The sequence below is a fragment of the Hemiscyllium ocellatum genome, chromosome 43, assembly GCF_020745735.1.
Source record: "Hemiscyllium ocellatum isolate sHemOce1 chromosome 43, sHemOce1.pat.X.cur, whole genome shotgun sequence".
NCBI lineage: Eukaryota > Metazoa > Chordata > Chondrichthyes > Orectolobiformes > Hemiscylliidae > Hemiscyllium > Hemiscyllium ocellatum.
The window spans coordinates 18,428,624-18,449,263 of NC_083443.1; the positions used below are offsets into that span (position 1 = coordinate 18,428,624).

At 42.3% G+C, this 20,640-nt stretch overlaps 1 protein-coding gene across 2 annotated transcripts in view; it reads left to right on the forward strand.

The window, feature by feature from the left end:
• Positions 1-20,640, forward strand: part of rassf4a (Ras association domain family member 4a) — a 265,979-nt gene extending 245,339 nt beyond the window's left edge. For both annotated transcript variants that reach the window (XM_060854241.1, XM_060854243.1), the window contains 7 exons: positions 1,567-1,676; positions 4,670-4,833; positions 7,063-7,164; positions 10,180-10,231; positions 13,082-13,203; positions 13,302-13,399; positions 20,453-20,640. In XM_060854241.1, the coding sequence (XP_060710224.1) occupies positions 1,567-1,676; positions 4,670-4,833; positions 7,063-7,164; positions 10,180-10,231; positions 13,082-13,203; positions 13,302-13,399; positions 20,453-20,522 (718 nt within the window). In that variant the 3' untranslated portion in view covers positions 20,523-20,640. The remainder of the gene's footprint in view (positions 1-1,566; positions 1,677-4,669; positions 4,834-7,062; positions 7,165-10,179; positions 10,232-13,081; positions 13,204-13,301; positions 13,400-20,452) is intronic.

The following is a 20,640-nucleotide window of genomic DNA, read 5'->3' on the forward strand; positions in this document are numbered from 1 at the left end:
GGAAGGATGTGGAGGCACTGGAATGGGTGCAGAGGAGGTTTACCAGGATGTTGGCTGGTATGGTAGGAAGATCGTATGAGGAAAGGCTGAGGCACTTGGGGCTGTTTACATTGGAGAAAAGAAGGTTTAGGGGTGACTTGATAGAGGTGTACAAGATGATTAGGGGTTTAGATAGGGTTGACAATGAGAACCTTTTTCCACGTATGGAGTCAGCTATTACGAGGGGGCATAGCTTTAAATTAAGGGGTGGTAGGTATAGGAGAGATGTTCGGGGTAGATTCTTTACTCAGCGAGTCGTGAGTTCATGGAATGCCCTGCCTGTAGCAGTGGTGGACTCTCCCTCTTTATGGGCATTTAACGGGCATTGGATAGGCATATGGAGGATAGTGGGCTAGTGTAGGTTAGGTGGGCTTGGGTCGGCGCAACATCGAGGGCCAAAGGGCCTGTACTGCGCTGTATTTTTCTATGTTCTATGTTCTAACTCCAAAGAGTCCCCACTGTTTCCGCTGAAAAACAATTTTAAAATATGTATGAGCAGATATAAAAAGACTATAAATGTTGGCGAAAATTTTTTTTTTATTACTGTTCCAATATTAAAAGAAATCTGGATGCTGAGACTTTGCCATGGCAGTCCCAATGTTCCTCTGTCTGATCGACATCTGTACCTACTCCTAAAAAGAGAGACAAGGGTCAGATTTTGAAACTTAGTTTTGTGAATACCTGTAGTGCATCTTCAGCAAAGATATGAGATTAGATTAGATTAGATTAGACTTACAGTGTGGAAACAGACCCTTCGGCCCAACAAGTCCACACCGACCCGCCGAAGCGCAACCCACCCATACCCCTACATTTACCCCTACCTAACACTACGGGCAATATAGCATGGCCAATTCACCTAACCTGCACATCTTTGGACTGTGGGAGGAAACCGGAGCACCCGGAGGAAACCCACGCAGACACGGGGAGAATGTGCGAACTCCACACAGTCAGTCGCCTGAGTCGGGAATTGAACCCGGGTCTCAGGCGCTGTGAGGCAGCAGTGCTAACCACTGTGCCACCGTGCCGCCCACACGGTGGCACAGTGGTTAACAATGAGGTTGCATTTAAAATAGCCAGAAGCTCTCAAATGTCCCGTAACATTTTGTATATAACTTTCCTGGAATGTTCTGGATGGATGCCTTTCCAAAAGGTTGATGCACAGCAACAAGTCTTTTTCCATTTGTAACGAGTTCTTTATCTGTTAAAAATACTCAACAATGTGACTTGTGATCAATCTCATTCCTACTATGATACATCTTCCTCCAAACATTTCTCCCTAATGCTTTGAAAACTTGTTTTTATTTGCACCAGCAGGAATGTTAGAACAGTGGCTGTGAAATAGTTGGCGTGTGAGAGCTCTTGTTATTTGCTAAAAATATTCCTCTCCCAATTTATCTCGCTTGATCTTGTGTAAACTATAACACGACTGTGATTCCATCAATGTTAACCTTTAATTACGTTAATTTGTTCATAACTCTACCCTAATGGATTGTTGGCCTGAGCTTTCTCATGTTAATTTTTTTGTAGGAAAGGAACACCGCAGACCTTGGCAAACACCAGCTCAGCCGAACCTGAAAAAGAATCGACCACTAACAATGATCTGCCACAAAGTATGAGCAGCAGCAGCAGCGTTGTTGGTAGGTGAAGCTGCAGATGTGGCAATAATGCGAAAAAAAATCCAGGCATCTTTATTTTAAGTGCACCAGATAAGTACTCGTGCTTTGTCCTGCTATGACAGCAATTCAAAATTGTGCTTTTATTATTTCTCATTCAATTTTTTTTTGCTGGATTGGCACAAACCTGGCAGGATATAGTAAAAAGGTCCCTCCACGTTTAATTGCAATATTCTTTCCCTGAAGGAATTAACAGAAGGAAGGGCTTAACTGTTGACGATTGTGATCCCAATTAAGTTATGACTTTTGTTTCATATTGATTCATGGAATGTTGGTGACTGTGGTGTGGTCAGCATTTATTGGCACTCCAAAGTTGTCCTTGAGAAGATGTTGTTTAGTTGCTTGAACTTACATATCATGAAGGTCCTCAGATAACGCATTTTCTGTCAAAGGAAATACACCTCGTGTTCGATTTCCTACCCGTACACCCAAATGAAACAATGCTGAATGTAACTTTTTAAATTTGTTGATGGGATGTGGATGTCGCTGGCTAGGCCAGGATTTATTAACCATTCCAAATTTCCCAGAGTGTAGTGACGTGTCAGCCGCATGTCTGTGGGTCTAGAATCACATTTGGCAAGGACGGCAGATTTCCTTCCCGAGAGAATGTTAGTGAACCTAATTATATTTACAAGATCGATGGTGGTTATATGGTCACTCTCGGGCCAGCTTTCTATTCCAGACTTCATTGAATTCAAATTGCACATTGAGCCATTGTGGGATTTGAATCCATGTGCCAAAAAGATTGGCCTGGGCTTCAGGGCTGCCAGTGTAACGCTGTTATCACTGCACCACTACGTGCCACCAAAATCAAGAAACAATGGTGTTGCTTATTAGAACCAACTTTAAGTGTTTAGAGCATGTTTTTTTAAACAATTTATTATAGAATAATACAATAAAGAGGAGGAGGGAAAATTCAGTTCATTGTGCCTATGATAGGTCTTTGAAAGGACAATCCATTTAGTCAGCGCTCTAGGTGATAGTGGTGGTGATTTTGGAAGGTATTGTTGGGTGAAGCTTTAGTGAGTTACTGCAGTATCTTTGGTAGGTGGTACACCCCATTGCCTCTGTGTATTGGTAATGAAGATTGAATATTTTTGGATGCCGTGCTAATCAAGTGCACTTTCTCCAAATGGTGTTAAGCTTCTTGAGTGTGTTCAGTGTTCCACTCAGTCAGGCAGGTAGAGGATATTTCCTTACACTGCTCCTCCACTTCCCGCAGCTCCATCCTTGAACCCCACTCATCCAACTGCAACAAGGATAGAATTGCCCCAGTCCTCACCCCTTCCAACCCACTAATCTCCAGATTATCGTCCACCATGTCTGCCACCTATAGTCAGACCCCACCACCAGAGGTATATTTCCCCACCCACCCCTCTGTGTTCTACAGAGACCATCCCCTCCGTGACTCCCCCGTTAGGTCCACATCCACCCACCAACTCACCCTCCACTCCCGGCACCTTCCCTTGCCTCTACAAAAGGTGTAAAACCTGCACCCACATCTCCCTCCTCACCTCCATCCAAGGTCCTGAAAGGTCTTCTCATATCTGGCATAGATTTTTCTACACGTTCAAACACCTCATTTACTATATCCATTGCTCTTAGTGTGATCTCCTGTGCATTGGAGAGACAGGACACCAATACGCAGAATGTCTCAGCATATACGCACCAAGCAAACCCACCGCACCGTTGCCAACCACTTCAACTTCCCCTCCTACTCCACTGCCAGATCCAAGCCATCCAAAGCCTGGAGGAAGAATGCCTCATCGTCCGCCTTGGGACTCTTCAACAACACGGGCTCAACATCAACTTCACCAGTTTCCTGATCTCCTCTCCCCCCACCTTATCCCAGTTCCAACCCTTCAAGTCAGCATGGCCCTCTTGACCTTTCCGACCTGTCCATCTTCCTTCCCACCTATCTGCTCCACCTTCCCCTCCAACGAATCACCTGCATCTAACTATCTCCTTCCCAGCTACCTTCCCCCAACCCCACCCTCCTATTTATCTCTCAACTCCCCACCCTGACATTCCTGATGGAGAGCTTACACCCACTATGTCGACTCTCCTGTTGCTCGGATGCTGCCTAACCGGCTGTGCTTTTCCAGCGCCACACTTTTCAACTCTGATCTCCAGCATCTGCAGTCTTCACTTCCTCCCACACTGCTGGCCAGGGGGTGGGGTGGGGGAAACAAGTGCGGGGGGGGATAAGAGCTACCCACATCAGCCTTAGACTGGCTCTTCCAGCTATGGTATTTACATGGCTGGTCCACTCAGTTTCTGATCACTGAAAACCCCCAGAATGGTACTAGTGGAGAATTCAGCCACAGTGATGCCATTGAATGAAAATGCATGATGCGTAGATTCTCTCTGGCAGTTGTGATAGCCACTTTTGTACTAGAGTGAATGCAGTAGCCAATGTATAGACATAATTAACCATTCCTAATGAAGGGCTTTTGCCCGAAACGTCGATTTTCCTGCTCCTTGGATGCTGCCCGACCTGCTGTACTTTTCTAGCACCACATTCTTGACTCCAATTTCCAGCATCTGCAATACTCAGTTTTGCCATCATTAACTCACAGACTGCATTGATATAATGACTAGATAAATGTTTCTTCGGGATGGATAAATATTGGCCAGGACCATGGGGAGAACTCCTCTGTTCTCCATTGTGCAATGCCTTAGAAATATTTATATCCACCAGAATGCAGGCAAATAGTATCTTAACTGAAAACAATGCAACATTCTCACAATATCACTCTGAAATGATACATTATATCTGAGAACTTGAACCAAAGACCCAAGAAACAAGAACAAATGATCCTTCAATCTTACCTTTATTAAAATGTTTTTATGACTTATTTCCTCATTCCTTCCTAAAATCTGAGAAGTGGAAAGTGAGCTGTAGAACCGCTCACTGCTTCTGTATTAGCTGCAGTTTAGTCCTTGTCTTCCTGCAGAGTCTGAGACCAACAATTCTGAAGAGGAAGTTCCTCAGCTCATGAGAACAAAAAGTGATGCCAGCTCTTTGATACAGCGCAGATCAAAATGTCGCACGCTGTGCGAAAATCAACGCATTAAACGGCACAGGTTCTCCATCAATGGACATTTTTACAATCACAAGGTATAGTTATAAATTTTAAAAATGTTTTAAATCAGCTAACCTGTTCAGTCGGCCAATTTGACACAAACCAATGATGCAACAATGTTGAGGTATGAAGAGAGCATAAGATGGCTACTAAAAGGCTGCGGTAGGTTAACTGAGTCAGCAAAGATATGGCAAGTGAAGCATTTTGTCAGAAAATGTAAAATTGTTCATTTTTGCAACAAGAATGAAAAAGAAGTATGTTATTTAAATGGTAAGAGAGTGCAGAGCCCTGAGATGCAGAGGGATCTGGGTGTCCTTGTGCATGAATCACAGAAGCTTTCTCTGCTGGTGCAGCAAGTAATTAGGAAAGCTAGTAAAATGCTATAATTTTAGCGAGTTTTGAGAAGATTTGTAGCTCAGGTTAAGGTTTTGGATGTAGGTTTGCTCGCTGAGCTGAAAGGTTCATTTCCAGACGTTTGATCATCTTCAGTGGACCTCATGCGAAGCAATGCTGAAAATCCCTGCTTTCTATTTATATGTTTGGGTTTCTTTGGGTTGGTGATGTAATTTCCTGTGGTGATGTTATTTCCTGTGGTGAAGTCACTTCCTGTTCCTATTCTCAGGGGGTGGTAGATGGGATCTAACTCAATGTGTTTGTTGATAGAGTTCCGGTTGGAATGCCATGCTTCTAGGAATTCTCGTGCGTGTCTTTGTTTGGCAAAAGAAACCCAAATAAACCCAAACATATAAATAGAAAGCAGGAATTTTCAGCATTGCTCTACATGAGGTCCCACTGAAGATGTTACCCAGTAAGGTAACAAAACCTTTCAGCTCAGTGAGCAAACCTACATCCAATGCTATAATTTATCAGAAGAGGAATTGAGCACCACAGTAGGGAGATGATTCAGAAGAGAATTGCTGGATGGATATCTGGAATGAGCAGATTGTCTTATGAGGATAAGTTTGGTCAGGCTGGGCCTGTTCCCACTGGAGTTTAGAAGAGTGAGGAATGCCTTGGTTGAAGTGAATAAGATCCTGAACTGTCTTGACACTGTGGAAATAGATATGCTGTTTCTTCTATTCGGCCATTGAAAACTATTTTAAAATTAGGAATTGATCTTTAGGACAGAAATTAAAGAGATTTTTTTTGTCTTGTAAGGCGGTGAAGGTGAGATGATTGAATATTTTTGAGAGAGGAGTGGATGGATTCTTGTGAGACAGTGGAGTCAGTGGTTAAGGGGGGGATACTTAGGCATGTAGAGTTTAAAACAAACAGATCAGCCATGATGTTATTGAATGGTAGAGCAAGCTTGTGAGGTCAAATGGTCTGTTTCTGCCCCTGTTTCGAAAGTTGGAATACGTCAGTGATATGGAGCATCGGTGAGAATGTATCTGGAGTGCTTGTGCATAGCATTGATCACTGCAATTAAGGAAGGATGTAAACACATCAGGCACAGCTCAGTGAATTACCAGACTAATTCTAGAAAGAAAGTATTACTTTATGAGGAAAGGTTGGAAAGTCTAGGCATGAATCCCCTGGAGACTGGAAATGTCAGAGGTGACTTGATTGAAACGTATAAGTGATCTTGACACGATAGATGTGGAGAGGATGTTTCCTCTTATGGGAGTATTTAGAACCTGGGGATGTCCATTTAAATGGAGATTATGTCAAAAGGACCATGAGTCTTTGGAAAACTTGTTCGACCAGGTGATGTCTTTAAATATTTGATAGAGGTAGATAGCTTCTTGTTAAGCAAAGGGCTGGAAGGTTACCAGAAGTAAAAGGAATGCAGGCTAGGTTACAACCATATCGGCCGTGATCTTATTGAAAGGTGCAATGGAATTAGGGTTAGGTGGAACAGACTTGAAGGATTGAATGGCCTACTCCTGCCCTTAAGTCATATGTTTGAATGTAAACTCGAATTGCCTCAGGGTTGTTGCTACTTTGTGTCAGTATGACTCAGTGGTAGCAATCTACCTTGAGTCAGGAAGTTGATCGTTCATGACCTTCACCAGGACATGAGCTCATAATGTGCATACTGAGGTGCAGGCAAAACGTCTGCAATTATTCCTAATGTGTGGAGGTTAAATACTTGCCAATGGGAAAAGCATTCATTTTAAATTAATGCTCATCCTGGGTCAAGCATGTCCTGCAAAATGATTCAAAATGGAGACTGCTTTTAAAAAGTGGAGAGTCGTTTTAAATATATTGCTTTATTTCTGCCCTTAAATCATAATTATAGTCTTTTTTTTCTTGATCCTCAGACATCTGTGTTTACACCAGCTTATGGATCTGTAACCAATGTCCGAGTAAATAATAGCATGAACACTTCAGAAGTCCTGAATTTATTGCTCAACAAATTTAGGGTAAGTGAGCTCAGTATACATGCAGATTAAAAATATGACATATTGGGTTGCACTAATTTAAAACTTATAGCATTCACAGTAATTAATGAGGAGATTATACGACAACATCCATACGCTTTTTAACGTTTTGCCTCTTGTTGCTTTCTTTCCCCTACTCTCCTTCACTTTCTGTATCTGATTTCACAGTGAATTAAATACATTGACTGCATTGCTCATGAGGCGGGACATATCATCAGTGCTTCACTGGAGACTCTCTCTGATGATGTTACCTAGTGTGGTGACGAAACATCTGAAAATAAACTTTCCAGCTCAGCGAGCTAACTCACATACTTATTCTTCAATTGTACTAAGGAGGTACACAATTGTTAACCCATTCACTCCCATCCCAAAGGCTGTGCAAGGGACATTATACTTCTTGGAGTGTTAGCAGACAGGAACCTCAGTGCAATGTCAGTGAACATGTCCAACAAACAGCCAGCACCAATCGATAGCCATTCCCAGCAAACTTAAAACCAATGATCTTATGAGAAACCCAAAAGTTTATGTACTAATTGATAGTCCTGGTTACAAATCATAAAATAAATTGACGGATTGTTGGCTCTGGTTAAATTTTTTAAACATAATTTCTAACTTGTATGAATTACTTATAAAAGAAGAACAAGCTTTCAACATCCTGTGAGTTTACTTAATGTACTCTCCATTGAGTAATGTAAAATAAGGACACATCTCACTAAGCAATGATGTGGAGACATCAGTGTTGGACTGGGGTGAACAAATTAAAAATCACACACCAGGTTATCGTCCATTTGGAAGTACAAGTTTTGTTATTTGGAAGTACAAGCTTTCGGAGGCATGCTCCTTCATCAGGTAGTTAGTGAGGAAGGATCATAGGACACAGGTATCTCATTCCTGATGAAGGGCCTTTGCCTGAAACGTTGATTCTCCTGCTCCTCAGATGCTGCCTGACCTGCTGTGCTTTTCCAGCACCACATTGATCTTGACTCTAATCTCCAGCATCTGCAGTACCCACGTCTACCTATAATACTGAAAGATCAAAGTGTCATACAACTGATGTATTGGACAAAGATGGATTGCTGTGATTTCTTTAATCACTCAGACTGGGGATGCAGGTTTCGATTCATTAATATGTAAATCCCAGAACTTCACATGGACTGACTGCCTACAGATTGTGTGCTTTTTGAACAAAATAGAATGTATTTGCAAATATACATGTGCAAATGCAAATTTATCCTATTGACGTGTGTGTGACAAAGGGAGAGAGTGTGTACGTGCGTGTGAGAATGAGTGTGCGCGCGTGTTTGATAGCTTGTGTGCATGAGTGTGCCTGTGAACCAATCCGTGCGAGTATGTGTGTGTGTGTGTGTGTATGTGTGTGTGTGTGTGTGTTTATAGTGCTTTGGGGTCACCTGTAGTGTGACATGAACCCAAGATCCTGGTTGAGGCCGTCCTTACAGGTACCGAACTTGGCCATCAGCCTCTGCTCAGTGACTCTGCGTTGTTGCATATCCTGAAGTCCGCCTTGGAGGATGGTCACCCAAAGATCTGAGGCCAAATGTCATTGACCGCTAAAGTGTTCCTTGACTACAGTGTCCATTCATCCATTATCATAGTGTATGCTTGGTCTTGCCAATAAACATCTCATCAAAGGAGGTTTTTCAGTCTATATTATGGATGGAATGATAATCATCCTTATCCCAGCAATTTTGTACATAAAACAAATATTCAAGGAACTAGATGTAATTAGAGAGCTAACAATTACAGTCAAGATCATAACAACTTTGCCATATACTGACAACACAGCATTACTTACAGCATCAGAAAAAGGCTCTCACAATGTCTTTGACCAAGTAAAGAGGTTAGAATATAGATTGAGAATGAACACTCAAAAGACAAAGACAATAGGAGCTAGAAAGGAAACATTACAAAAAGCAAGAGAGAAGATTGAAGTGAACAGTGATACTGTAACAAGAAGAGATATTTAGCTACTTAAGACAACTGACATCACAGCCTGACAGGTATGATGCCCACTGTTAAATTAAGGGTAGAGATAGCCAGAAGTAATTTTGTGAGGATGAAGGATGAAATCCAGAAATCTCGAAATTTTGACAAGGGAAAAACCTCATGTAATGCTACATTCTATCCAGTTCCCACCAAGACATTTGGGCAGTAAATAAAGATCTATGGAGGAAAGTGTAGGTCTTTGATATATTAATGGTAAGATATCTGTTGAAAATTCCATATATCGACCTATGTTCCACATAGTTTTATTTTCTGCTGTGCAGAGCAGACGTCCTAGATCCATGCATGAGAGAAGTTTTCCAGAACCAGAGGTTAATGCATCGACATGCCAACAGCAGGTAAACGCGGAACCTCAGGGCGGCTGTGTGGCCAAGCAGCTGGGCAGCTCAGCAAGAACATTGTAGACTGTAGACAGTGAAAAGGGGCTGAAAGTTGCAGGAGCAGGAGAAGACTCAAAAAGTGAGATCCAGCAAGGAACATGCCAATATTTCGGCCCTTTGATCAGAGCTGCAAATCCACAGTGAGATCACTTTGAGAGGGCAGAGTGGAGGGCAGCAGAAGTGAGAATAGATTGAGGTGTAGTTGGATGGCGGAGATCACAGACTGTTCCAGATTAGTAGCAGTGGATATGAGAGTATGGGGCAAGCCAAACACGTGCAGCATGCCACAGCAGCAGGTCTCCTGGCAAATGGAGCACTGAGCAACAACAACAGGATACAAGCTATGTTCAGACAGGATTAAACGTACTATTGAACAGTAGCTAAGCAACTGTATAAGATTAGACTTTGTTTAATGCCATTAAGAAAATGGACTGCCCAATCTAAGATTTACAAGGAGACAGATTGGATGAATGAAAGAGGAGGTGCATGAAATCAGTCTTACAAAATATAGATCGGTTTATAACGATATAGAAACCCAGCTTAAGATTTTGTGGCTCTACTGTATTTCAGCCAGTTTTCTTGATGTGTTTTACAGGTGGAAAACACTGCAGATGAATTTGCTCTGTATGTTGTCCATGAAAGTGGAGGTACGTTTATCTATTTTTTTAAAAAAAAGTCCTATCTCCATTGGCGAGGAACTAAAAGGATTTTTCAAATAAATTCCTCTGGATGCCCACGAAGTAAAGTGGAATACATGATTCCAACAAGCTTACTTCAATAAGTTTGTTCATTGGGGGGGTCTAGGTTTCAGAAAATCTATCTGAAGGCAGCAGGAATAAAGATATCAGCCTTATATATTTAGAATAGATAAGAATAGAATAGAATAGCAATTGTCGTCACTTGACTTCCTCCCCCACAGCCACAGACCCTCACAACTGCCTTCCTCCCCCACAGCCACAGACCCTCACAACCGCCTTCCTCCCCCACAGCCACAGACCCTCACAACCGCCTTCCTCCCCCACAGCCACAGACCCTCACAACTGCCTTCCTCCCCCACAGCCACAGACCCTCACAACCGCCTTCCTCCCCCACAGCCACAGACCCTCACAACTGCCTTCCTCCCCCACAGCCACAGACCCTCACAACTGCCTTCCTCCCCCACAGCCACAAAAAAGAAGAAAAGCTAAACTGTTCAAAACAGAAACAAAATTACAAGAAAGGAACAAAGAAGAATGCGGCCAGCCAAGTGAGTGGGAGCGTACAGGCACAAAGTCCGAACCCTTCCTACCTTGACACCACCGCCATCTTGAATGTTTCCTGCTGCTATCGATATTTAGTGGCACATGCAGGAAATTGACTGTATATATTCACATAAAATGGGTAATGAAGAGAATTGTCAATTAAAGCAGCAGTTTTCACAGTCAGAATCATGGCCTTCATGCTGATGGTAATGGATATGATAACAAAATCACATAGAAATCTTAGTGGGAAAGAGAAACCTTGTTATTTAATAAAGTGTAGAAGGGAAAGTCTGATCTTACCAAAGTCAATGGCTCTTTGAGTAATTGCCATTACATATTATACATGTAGTTATACTTAAATTATGAGTGCAACTAACAAATAAACATTAATGAATTTAGGTAAATGTCTGTAGATATTAGAGGGAAGCCCCACAAAAGGGGGAATTATTAAAGACCGAGTGATATAAAAACCCAGTGATGTATAGCGAATGGTATAGACACCCAATGACGTATAGCGGATGGTATAGACACCCAATGATGTATTGTGGATGTTATAAACATAACCTTGTGAAAGGACACTGAGAAATAGAAAGCATTGTTGGGGGCAAGTACAAAACATTGATCAGTGCATTGAGTAAGGAGATGGGAGGTCATGTTTCGGCTGTACAGGTCATTGGTTAGGCCACTTTTGGAATACTGCGTACAATTTTGGTCTCCCTACTAAAGAAAGAAATTTGAAATGTTCAGTAAAGATTTACAAGGATGTTGCCAGGGCTGGAGGGTTTGAGCTATAGGGAGAGGATGAATTCCCTTTCTAATGGCATTGTGGGTCAGCCCACAGCAGGTGGACTGCAGCAGTTCAAGAAGGCAACTCAGCACCATCTTCTCAAAGGCTAGGGACAGGCAATAAATGCTGGCCAGTTAACAATGGCCACATCCCACAAATGAATAAATGACAAAGAAAAGGTTGGGGCTGTTTTCCCTGGAGCATCAGATGCTGAGGGGTCACCTTATAAACATTTATAAAATCATGACAGTGACTAGCCAAGGTCTTCTGCCCAGTGTAGGGGAGTCCAAAACTAGAGGGCATAGGTTTAAGGTGAGAGGGGAAAGATATAAAAGAGACCTAAGGAGCAACGCTTTCACAGAGAGGGTGGTGAATGGATGGAATGAGATGGTGGAGGCTGGTACAATTACAACATTTAAAAGGCATATGGATGGGTATATGCATAGGAAGGGTTTAGAGAGATATGGGCCAAGTGCTGGCAAATGGGATTGGATTAATTTAAAATATCTGGTCGGCATGGACAAGGTGGACCAAAGGGTCTGCTTCTGCTATACATTTCTATGACGTTATGACTACCTCATCATTATGACGAGAAACAACCACAACATCAGAAGGTAACAAACAGCACCCACTCACTATGGTGCAGTTGGCAAAGGTCTAGGGAGGGGCAGAATGGCCACAGGGGAGGTGGGAAGCACTGATATCAATGTTGCATGTCATCACTGTGACACTGAACGTTTAAATATCTTATACTTTTTTGGGAGAGAGGGAGTGTCTTGGAGTCTGTATCCAGTGACCTCTGCCAGACTGCGTGGTAAGCGGCTTCAAACAAAGATTGATTTGTGGTGCTGGACTCAGCACTCCTCTTTAAAATCTCTCCCTCCAACAATCTCAAAAACCAATTTTGGGATTTGCTATAACTGTTGTAGGTTCCTGTACAATAGATTCATTCTGTCCTCTTTAAGCTGTTGACTTGTCATTTCCAAGTACTGTTTCCCTTGAGGCAATGGGAGTCCCCACTTATCACACACTGTGTCACAGACAACAGGTACTTGAGAAATAGCAACTTTCTCATTTGACATTTTGTTTGCAGTTGTGTGCAGACAGTAGTGATAGCGAGATCAGAAAGGACATTTAGACTTTGTTCAGGGGTGGCAAGTGAGGAACAGATCCAGCTGAAGTAATATCAGGTAAATACAGAAATATTTCAAGGAAGTTTTAACAAAAAACATAGGAACTGGTTGGCATATAACATGTTCATTCAAGAAGGGGACCGCAAATCTTACAGAAGGTTTGCATAATACCATTAGTGAAAAGAATATAAAAATAATCTCAGTATGTTAAAAGGTATGCTGCCTAATATTTTAATTGCAGAATGTCTTTGGTTTTTGCATTATAATACATGAGATAATTGACTTAATTTATTAGCCAAAACTAAAAAAAACTTAATATTGTATCTCTTATTTCAGAAAGAACCAAATTAAAAGATTCAGAATACCCACTCATATCACGGATCTTACATGGCCCTTGTGAAAAGATAGCACGAATATTCCTGATGGAGAAGGATCTTGGGGAAGAGGTCACCTACGATGTAAATTCTGTGATCTTTATAATGTCTGCATTTTAAATCCTGGTTTATGCTGTATAATGTATCTGATTTATGTGTGTCTAATGATTTTTTTCCCCAAGGTTGCTCAGTATATTAAGTTTGAAATGCCAGTCCTTGATAGTTTTGTTGAAAAACTGAAGGAAGAGGAAGAAAGGGAGATTAATAAACTAACTATAAAGTAAGTATGAGTAATATTCAGACTTCAAAATTGTGAGAGACTACAGTAACGTAATAAATAGTGGCTAAAGGTTGCAAACTAAATGAATAGATGGTATCAGAAACAGTGACAGCATTGCATAAATATCATCAGATTCCAGGGATTAAATTGCAATCTAGAAATTCGTCTTTTCTGCCAATTGGCAGTCATACAGTATATGCCAGACATTAACTTACTAGTTTTATTTGTATTGGTCCTCAAGCTGTTTGTAAAGAAGGTGGGAAAATGTTTCGCATCTTATACAATCAAGTACGATTTTTTTTCTTGTCTGCCTTGGATAATGCCTGAAGCCGTGAATTGATTTCATCTTGTTTCTGGACAATGGGGGCACAGTGGTTAACACTGCTGCCTCACAGCGGCAGAAACCCGGGTTCAGTTCCCGCCTCAGGCAACTGTCTGTGTGGAGTTTGCACCTTCTCCCCATGTCTGCGTGGGTTTGCTCCAGTTTCCTCCCACAGTCCAAAAATGTGTAGGTTAGGTGAATTGGCCATGCTAAATTGCCTGTAGTGTTAGGTGAAGGGGCAAATGTAGAGGAATGGGTCTGGGTGGGTTGCTCTTCGGAGGGTCGGTGTGGACTTGTTGGGCCGAAGGGCCTGTTTCCACACTGTAAGGAATCTAATCAAATCAAATCAAATCTGCCCTATGCTGAGAGAATGCACATGGTTCAACCCTACATGGTAAAGCTGAGATCGGGAAATGTGCAGAGTGACATTTCAGTTGGTATTCTCCACATTCTTTGGGGATCCAACTGCATCATAACACCATTTCTAATGCTCACATTGGTTAATATAAATGTTTCTTATTGTGGATGGTAGTCATTGAGAAAAGTTGAAAGCAATAAGATCCAAGTGTTAACTTGCTGCTGTGTTAGTGCTTATGTTGCTTGCTTGTTAGAGAGATAAGGAAACTGCGCAATGGAATATTCAGACAGGAAGAATAGAGACATGGCAGTGACAATATTGTCGCCAACAGCAAGTTGCAAGCTCTTGATTACAATAAAATTGTAAATCACATTATGTTTAACACATCATTTTAAATAAGAATATATAGGACTAATGAAAATCTCAATCCATTGAGGAAACAAGATTCATTTTCTTCTGCCATACTTAACAATTACTACCAAAATACAAATCTCACCACAATACAAATCAAATTACAAGGTATATAGTAAATGTTGATTATTGTGAAAAATTGAGTTCCCAGTTGCAACCTTAGAGCACATTAATTTGTCCTCCCAATTCCCCCCTCCTTCCCCTGACACAGAGATAGCAGCAAGTCCCAACATGACAGTCAGAGCAGATATTTGGCAGCTGCAGTTCACCACTTGTTTCTCTCAGTCTTTTGACAACTTTAGTCTTCACCACAACATCACTGTATGCTCCACAGACAATATCCTTCCTGCCCTGCCCTCCATATAACTGGGTATTACCAAATTACCTGTCTCACCATATCATTGCCGTTTTTGCAGGTCAAATCACACACCACTTCAGCCCCCCAAGGACTTCATTTTGGATTTCAGGAACACTTACAATCTCCATGCTTATGTGAGGGCACTTTGCTCAGAGGGACACACATGCATCTACACAGGATGCACCTTCAGGTTCTTAGCTCATTCACTTTGAACTCACTTGGAGGCTTATAGCCTGTCTTGAAGTCTTTCAAATTTCTGTAGGTTGTGTCCTTACTGCAAATTAATTTTCACTCACTGATCTCTGTGCTCACTGATTTGTATTGGCCCTCATTGAAGAAACACCTTAAATATTAAATTCCCACCCAGATTTCAAGTCACTTCGTGGCCTTACCCGTCCATCTCCCTGTAATCCCCTTAAGACCCACAGCACCCAATCCCTGTGGTCTGCAAATTCAAGCTCAAATACTCTAATTGGACATCTATTGTGAAGGATGAGATTTCCGAATACTTGGAAGTGTATGGTAAAATAGAGCATAGTCAGCATGGTTTTATCAAGGGGCGGTCATGCCTGACAAAGCTGCCAGAATATTTTGAGGAAGTAATGAGCAGGTTAGACCATGGAGAGCCAATGGATGTTATCTATCTGTACTTCAAGAAAGCCTTTGACAAGGTGTCGCATAGAAGGCTACTGAGTAAGATGGTGTCAAAGGCAAGGTGCTAGCATGGATAGAAGTTTGGCAAACTGGCAGAAAGCAAAGAGTGGGGATAAAAGGGTCCTTCTCAGGATGGCAGCCGGTGACCACTGGTGTTCCGCAAAACTCAGTGTTAGGACCACAACTTTTCACTTTATACATTAACAATCTAGATGAAAGAACTGAGGCCGTTCTGGCTAAATTTGCAGATGATATAAAGATAGGTAGAGGGGCAGGTAACGTTGAGCAGGTGGGGAGGCTGCATAAGTATTTGGACGGGTTCGGAGAGTGGGCAAAGAAGTGGCAGATGGAGTACGATGTGGGAAAGTGTGAGGTCATGCACTTTGGTAGGAAGTATAGAGGCATGGACTATTTTCTAAATGGGGAGAAAGTTCAGAAGTCTGAAGTGCAAAGAGACTTGGGAGTTCTAGCCCAGGGTTCTCTCAAGGTAAACTTGCAGGTGAGTCAGTAGTTGGGAAGACAAATGCTGTCATGGCATTTATTTTGAGAAGACTTGAACATAAAAGCAGGGATGTACTTCTGAGGCGCTATAAGGCTCTGGTCAGACCAAATTTGGAGTATTATGCAGGTTTGGCCCCCATATCTCAGGAAGGATGTACTGGCCCTAGAGTTTATTCACAGGAGGTTCAAGAGAATGGTCTCAGAAATGAAAGGCTTTACATATGAGGAATATTTGAGGACTCTGGGTTTATACTCACTGGAATTTAGAAGGATGAGGGGGATCAGAATACTGTACAGAGTCAATGTTGGGAAGATGTTTCCATTGGTACGAGAGACTTGGACCCAAGGGCATAGCCTTAAAGTAAAGGGAAGACCTTTTAGAACAGAGATAAGGAGAAACTTCTTCAGCCAGAGAGTGGTGAATCTGTGGAGTTCATTGCCACAGAAGGCTGTGGAGACCAAGTAATTGAATATATTTAAGATGGAGATGGATAGGTTCTTGATTGTCAAGTGGATCAAGGGTTACGGGAAGAAAGCAAGAGAATGAGGGTGAGAAATTTATCAGCCATGATTGACTGGCAGAGCAGACGTAATGGGCTGAATGGCCAAAATTCTGCTCCTATGTCTAGGTTAGGTTTATTTAGAAAAAAGGAGATTGAGGGGGGGACCTGATTGAGATTTACAAAATCATGAAGGGTATAGACAGGGTGAAGGATTCAATAACAAGAGGTCATGCTTTCAAGGTGAGAGGTGGAAAGTTTAAGAGGGATACATGTGGCAAGTACTTCACACAGAGGGTGGCGGGTGTTTGGAACACATTGCCAGCAGAGGTGGTAGAGGCAGGCATGGTAGGTTCATTTAAGATGTGTCCCAGACAGGTGCATGTGTAGGTGGGGAGCAGAGGGATACAGATGCTTAGGAATTGACCAACAGGTCTAGACAGTACATTTGGATTGGCTCAGGCTTGGAGGGCCGAAGGGCCTGTTCCTGGGCTGTAAATTTTCTTTGTTCTTTTGGCTTTATATCTATGTTATCACCAACGCCGAATACTTGCAATTCACTGACATTGCCCAGCCTGAATTCTGCCTCATCTAACCTGCTGCTGAAACCCTCACTCTGCCTATTACCTCTATTCTAACGTTTTCCCATCTGGCCTTTCATCTTCCTCCCTCCATCAACTTGAGCTCATCCAAAATTCTGTGATCCATACCTTGACTCACTGCAAGTCTCGTTTCATCTGTACCCATGTACGCTGAATTACCTTTGTTCCTGATGCAGTAGCTCCTTGGTTTGAAAGTTCTCACCACTGTTGTCAAATCCCTCCTATGGACTTGCTGCATCCATATATCTTCAACTTCTCTTCTGTTCAAATGTTTGAAATCTCCATGTTCCACAATTCCAGTATTTTGTGTATTCCCTTTTTAACATTTCCATCACTGGTAACCATGCTTCGGCTGCTATGGTCCTAAGGATTGGAATTCCATCCCTAAATCTTACTGCTCTATTCCTGCTCCTCTTTCAGGATGATCCTTAAAATCCGACCTTTTTTGTCATCTGCCCAGTAGCGCAGTATCAAATGCTGTTTCCTCACACTCCAGTTAAGCTTGTGAGAACGTTTTACAAAGTTAAAGACGTTATACAGGTATCAGCTGCTGTTGTAATGTTTACTGCTCAGCAGGCTAACAGGAAGAGGAAAACAATGGATGTGTCCTATATTTTTTAATTGGGCTGATGAAAGAAGGCATCACTTGCAATCAAAAATGGTACAGCGAAGAAAGAAAAACCAAAAGCAATCAGACTGCTCTCAGTTCTCTATAAGTATCATTTGTAAAATATTGCATGTTATTCTTCAATAATGTATACCGTAATGTACTGGTTAGGGACAAAAATGCTTAAAAACAAATATTGTATATTAGCATAAAGTTTTATGGATCATGTAACTTCAAGTTGTATTTAATTTAATGTTTTAGAACATAGAACAACATAGAACAGTATAGGACAGTACAGGCCCTTCAGCCCACAATGTTGTGACGAGCATTTATCTTAATCTAAGATCAACCTAATCTACACGCTCCTCAATTTACAGCCCTCCATGTGCTTGTCCAGCAGCTGTTTAAATGTCCCTAATGTCTCAGACTCTACTACCACTGCTGGCAGTGCATTCCATACACCCACCACTCTCTGCGTAAAGAACCTACCTCTGACATCTCACCTATATCTTCCACCAATCACCTTAAAATTATGACCCCTTGTAACAGCCATTTCTGCCCTGGGGAAAACTCTCTGACTATCTACTCTATCTATGCCTTTTATTACCTTGTACACCTCTATCAAGTCACCTCTCTTCCTTCTCTCTAGTGTGAAAAGCCCTAGCTCACTCAACCTCTCTTCATAAGATAAGCCCTTCAATCCAGGCAGCATCCTGGTAAAGCTCCTCTGCACCCTCTCTAGAACATCTGCATCCTTCCAATGATGAGGCGACCAGAATGGACACAATATTCCAAGTGTAGTCTAAACAGGGTTTTATAGACCTGCAGCAAAACCTCGCGGCTCTTAAACTCAGTCCCCCTGTTAATGAAAGCCAAAACACCATACGCCTTCATAACAGCCCTATCAACTTGGGTGGCAACTTTGAGGGATGTATGTACATGGGCCCCCAGATCCTGCTGTTCCTCCATGCTGGCAAGAATCCTGTCTTTAACCCTGTATTCAGCATTCAAATTCAACCTTCCAAAATGAATTACTTCACATTTATCCAGGTTGAACGCCACCTGCCACTTCTCAGCCCAGCTCTGCATCCTGTCAATGTCTTGTTGTAGCCTGCAACAGCCCTCGACACTATCTACAAAACCACCAACTTTTATGTCATCGGCAACTTACTAAACTACCCTTCCACTTCTTCATCCAAGTTCGCTATAAAAGCTACAAAGAGCAGGAGCCCAAGAATAGATCCCTGTGGGTTACCACTGGTCATCGACCTCAAGGCAGAATGCTTTCCATCCAATACCACTCACAGTCTTCTTTTGGCCAGCCAGTTCTGCATCCAGACAGCCAAATTCCCCTGTATCCCATACCTCCTACCTTTCTGAATTAGCCTACCATGGGGAGCCTTGTCAAATGCCTTACTGAAATCCATATACACCACATCCACTGCTCAACCTTCGTCAACTTGGCTCGTCACATCCTCAAAGAACTCAGTAAGACTTGTGAAGCATGACCTGCCCCTCACAAAGCCATGTTGACGATCTTAACCAAACCATGTTTTTCCAAATAATCATAGAGCCTATCTCTCAGAATCCTTTCCAGTACCTTGCTTACCACAGACATAATATTCATTCACAGAATGTGCATGTCAGTGGTTAAGTTGGCATTTATTGCCTATCCCTAACTGGCCTGATGACCTGCTAATAGTTTGAAGGATTCTTGACTCCATGCCCTTACTAACAACAGTGGGCTGAATTTTCCCAGCCCCTGAACGTGGGCATGGGCATGAAAGTTGAGAGAATTGTATGAGATCAGCAGTGAAGAGCTTTCCACCATCGAGAGCCAGAAGCTTAATTTCAAACCAAGTGTTGAATGGGGGTGAGATTCACTTTAAAGAGCAGCAAGGGACTTCCTTGCATGTAGTAGTGTCTATTAATGTCTTTATTATTTCACTACCGTGCCCCACTGATGTGCCATTTCCCATTCTGCCAACTGCATATAGAAACTAGATGGCAACTATTCCTGGCATGAATGTCAGGGTGGTGACCTGGCAACTCTGTCTCATCGCATGCTCCTCTAGATTTCTGTCAGTCACCAAAATCTCAAGCTATGCCCCACAGGCAGCAATGCTCCCCACTTCCTTCCAGCAAGACCTCCAGATCACTGTCAGCAAAGAGGAGCGCCAGTTACCTTCTGTCAGATATATCTGGGGCAAATAAAGTGAAACATGTGGGCCAGCTGCAGACTGCCAGTGCTTGACCAGATACACAGCTGGTCATTGAAGATGGCACCAGTGCCAAGGATCCTAGGAGATCCTGGTTGTGGCCAGTACTTCCATCTATAGTGAGTGCGAGAATCCAACAAGTGAAGCACTTAGGGGGCGAGGTACAAAGTTGATGAGGCAAGTTTGGCAAGATAACACAAGAAAACCCACTAGTACCTGCAGAGAGAAACCCTCCATGAAACTTGCCAAAATTGACCACATTAGCCAATTTTTGGTAAAATTCAGCTACAATCTTTACTATGGTGTCCGACTAGCAAATGTGAATGGAGCTGAGACTACAAAAAGATCAGCAATAATCTACTGTACAGCAGAGCAGGCTCAGTGGGCCAGATGATCTCCTCCTGCTCCTAGTTCCTATGTTCTTATGTAAGCATAGTGCATAAAATCAGTCGGGTGACTGAATTTGACATGTCTGCAAAACAAAAACTGGTTATGAACATAATGTTATTCTTCTCTTGAAGATACAGTGCACTGAAATCCATGATACATCAGCAGTTGGAAGACCTCATAGAGACCGAAGACTATATTTGAACTTCCTGCATCGTTAAAAATGTTGAAGCACTAGGAATCCAGTTTGGATGAGTTATTTCGAACAATGAACTTAAAGCAAAAGTTTTGTTTTACATTTTCAATTTGTTAAAAAATTACA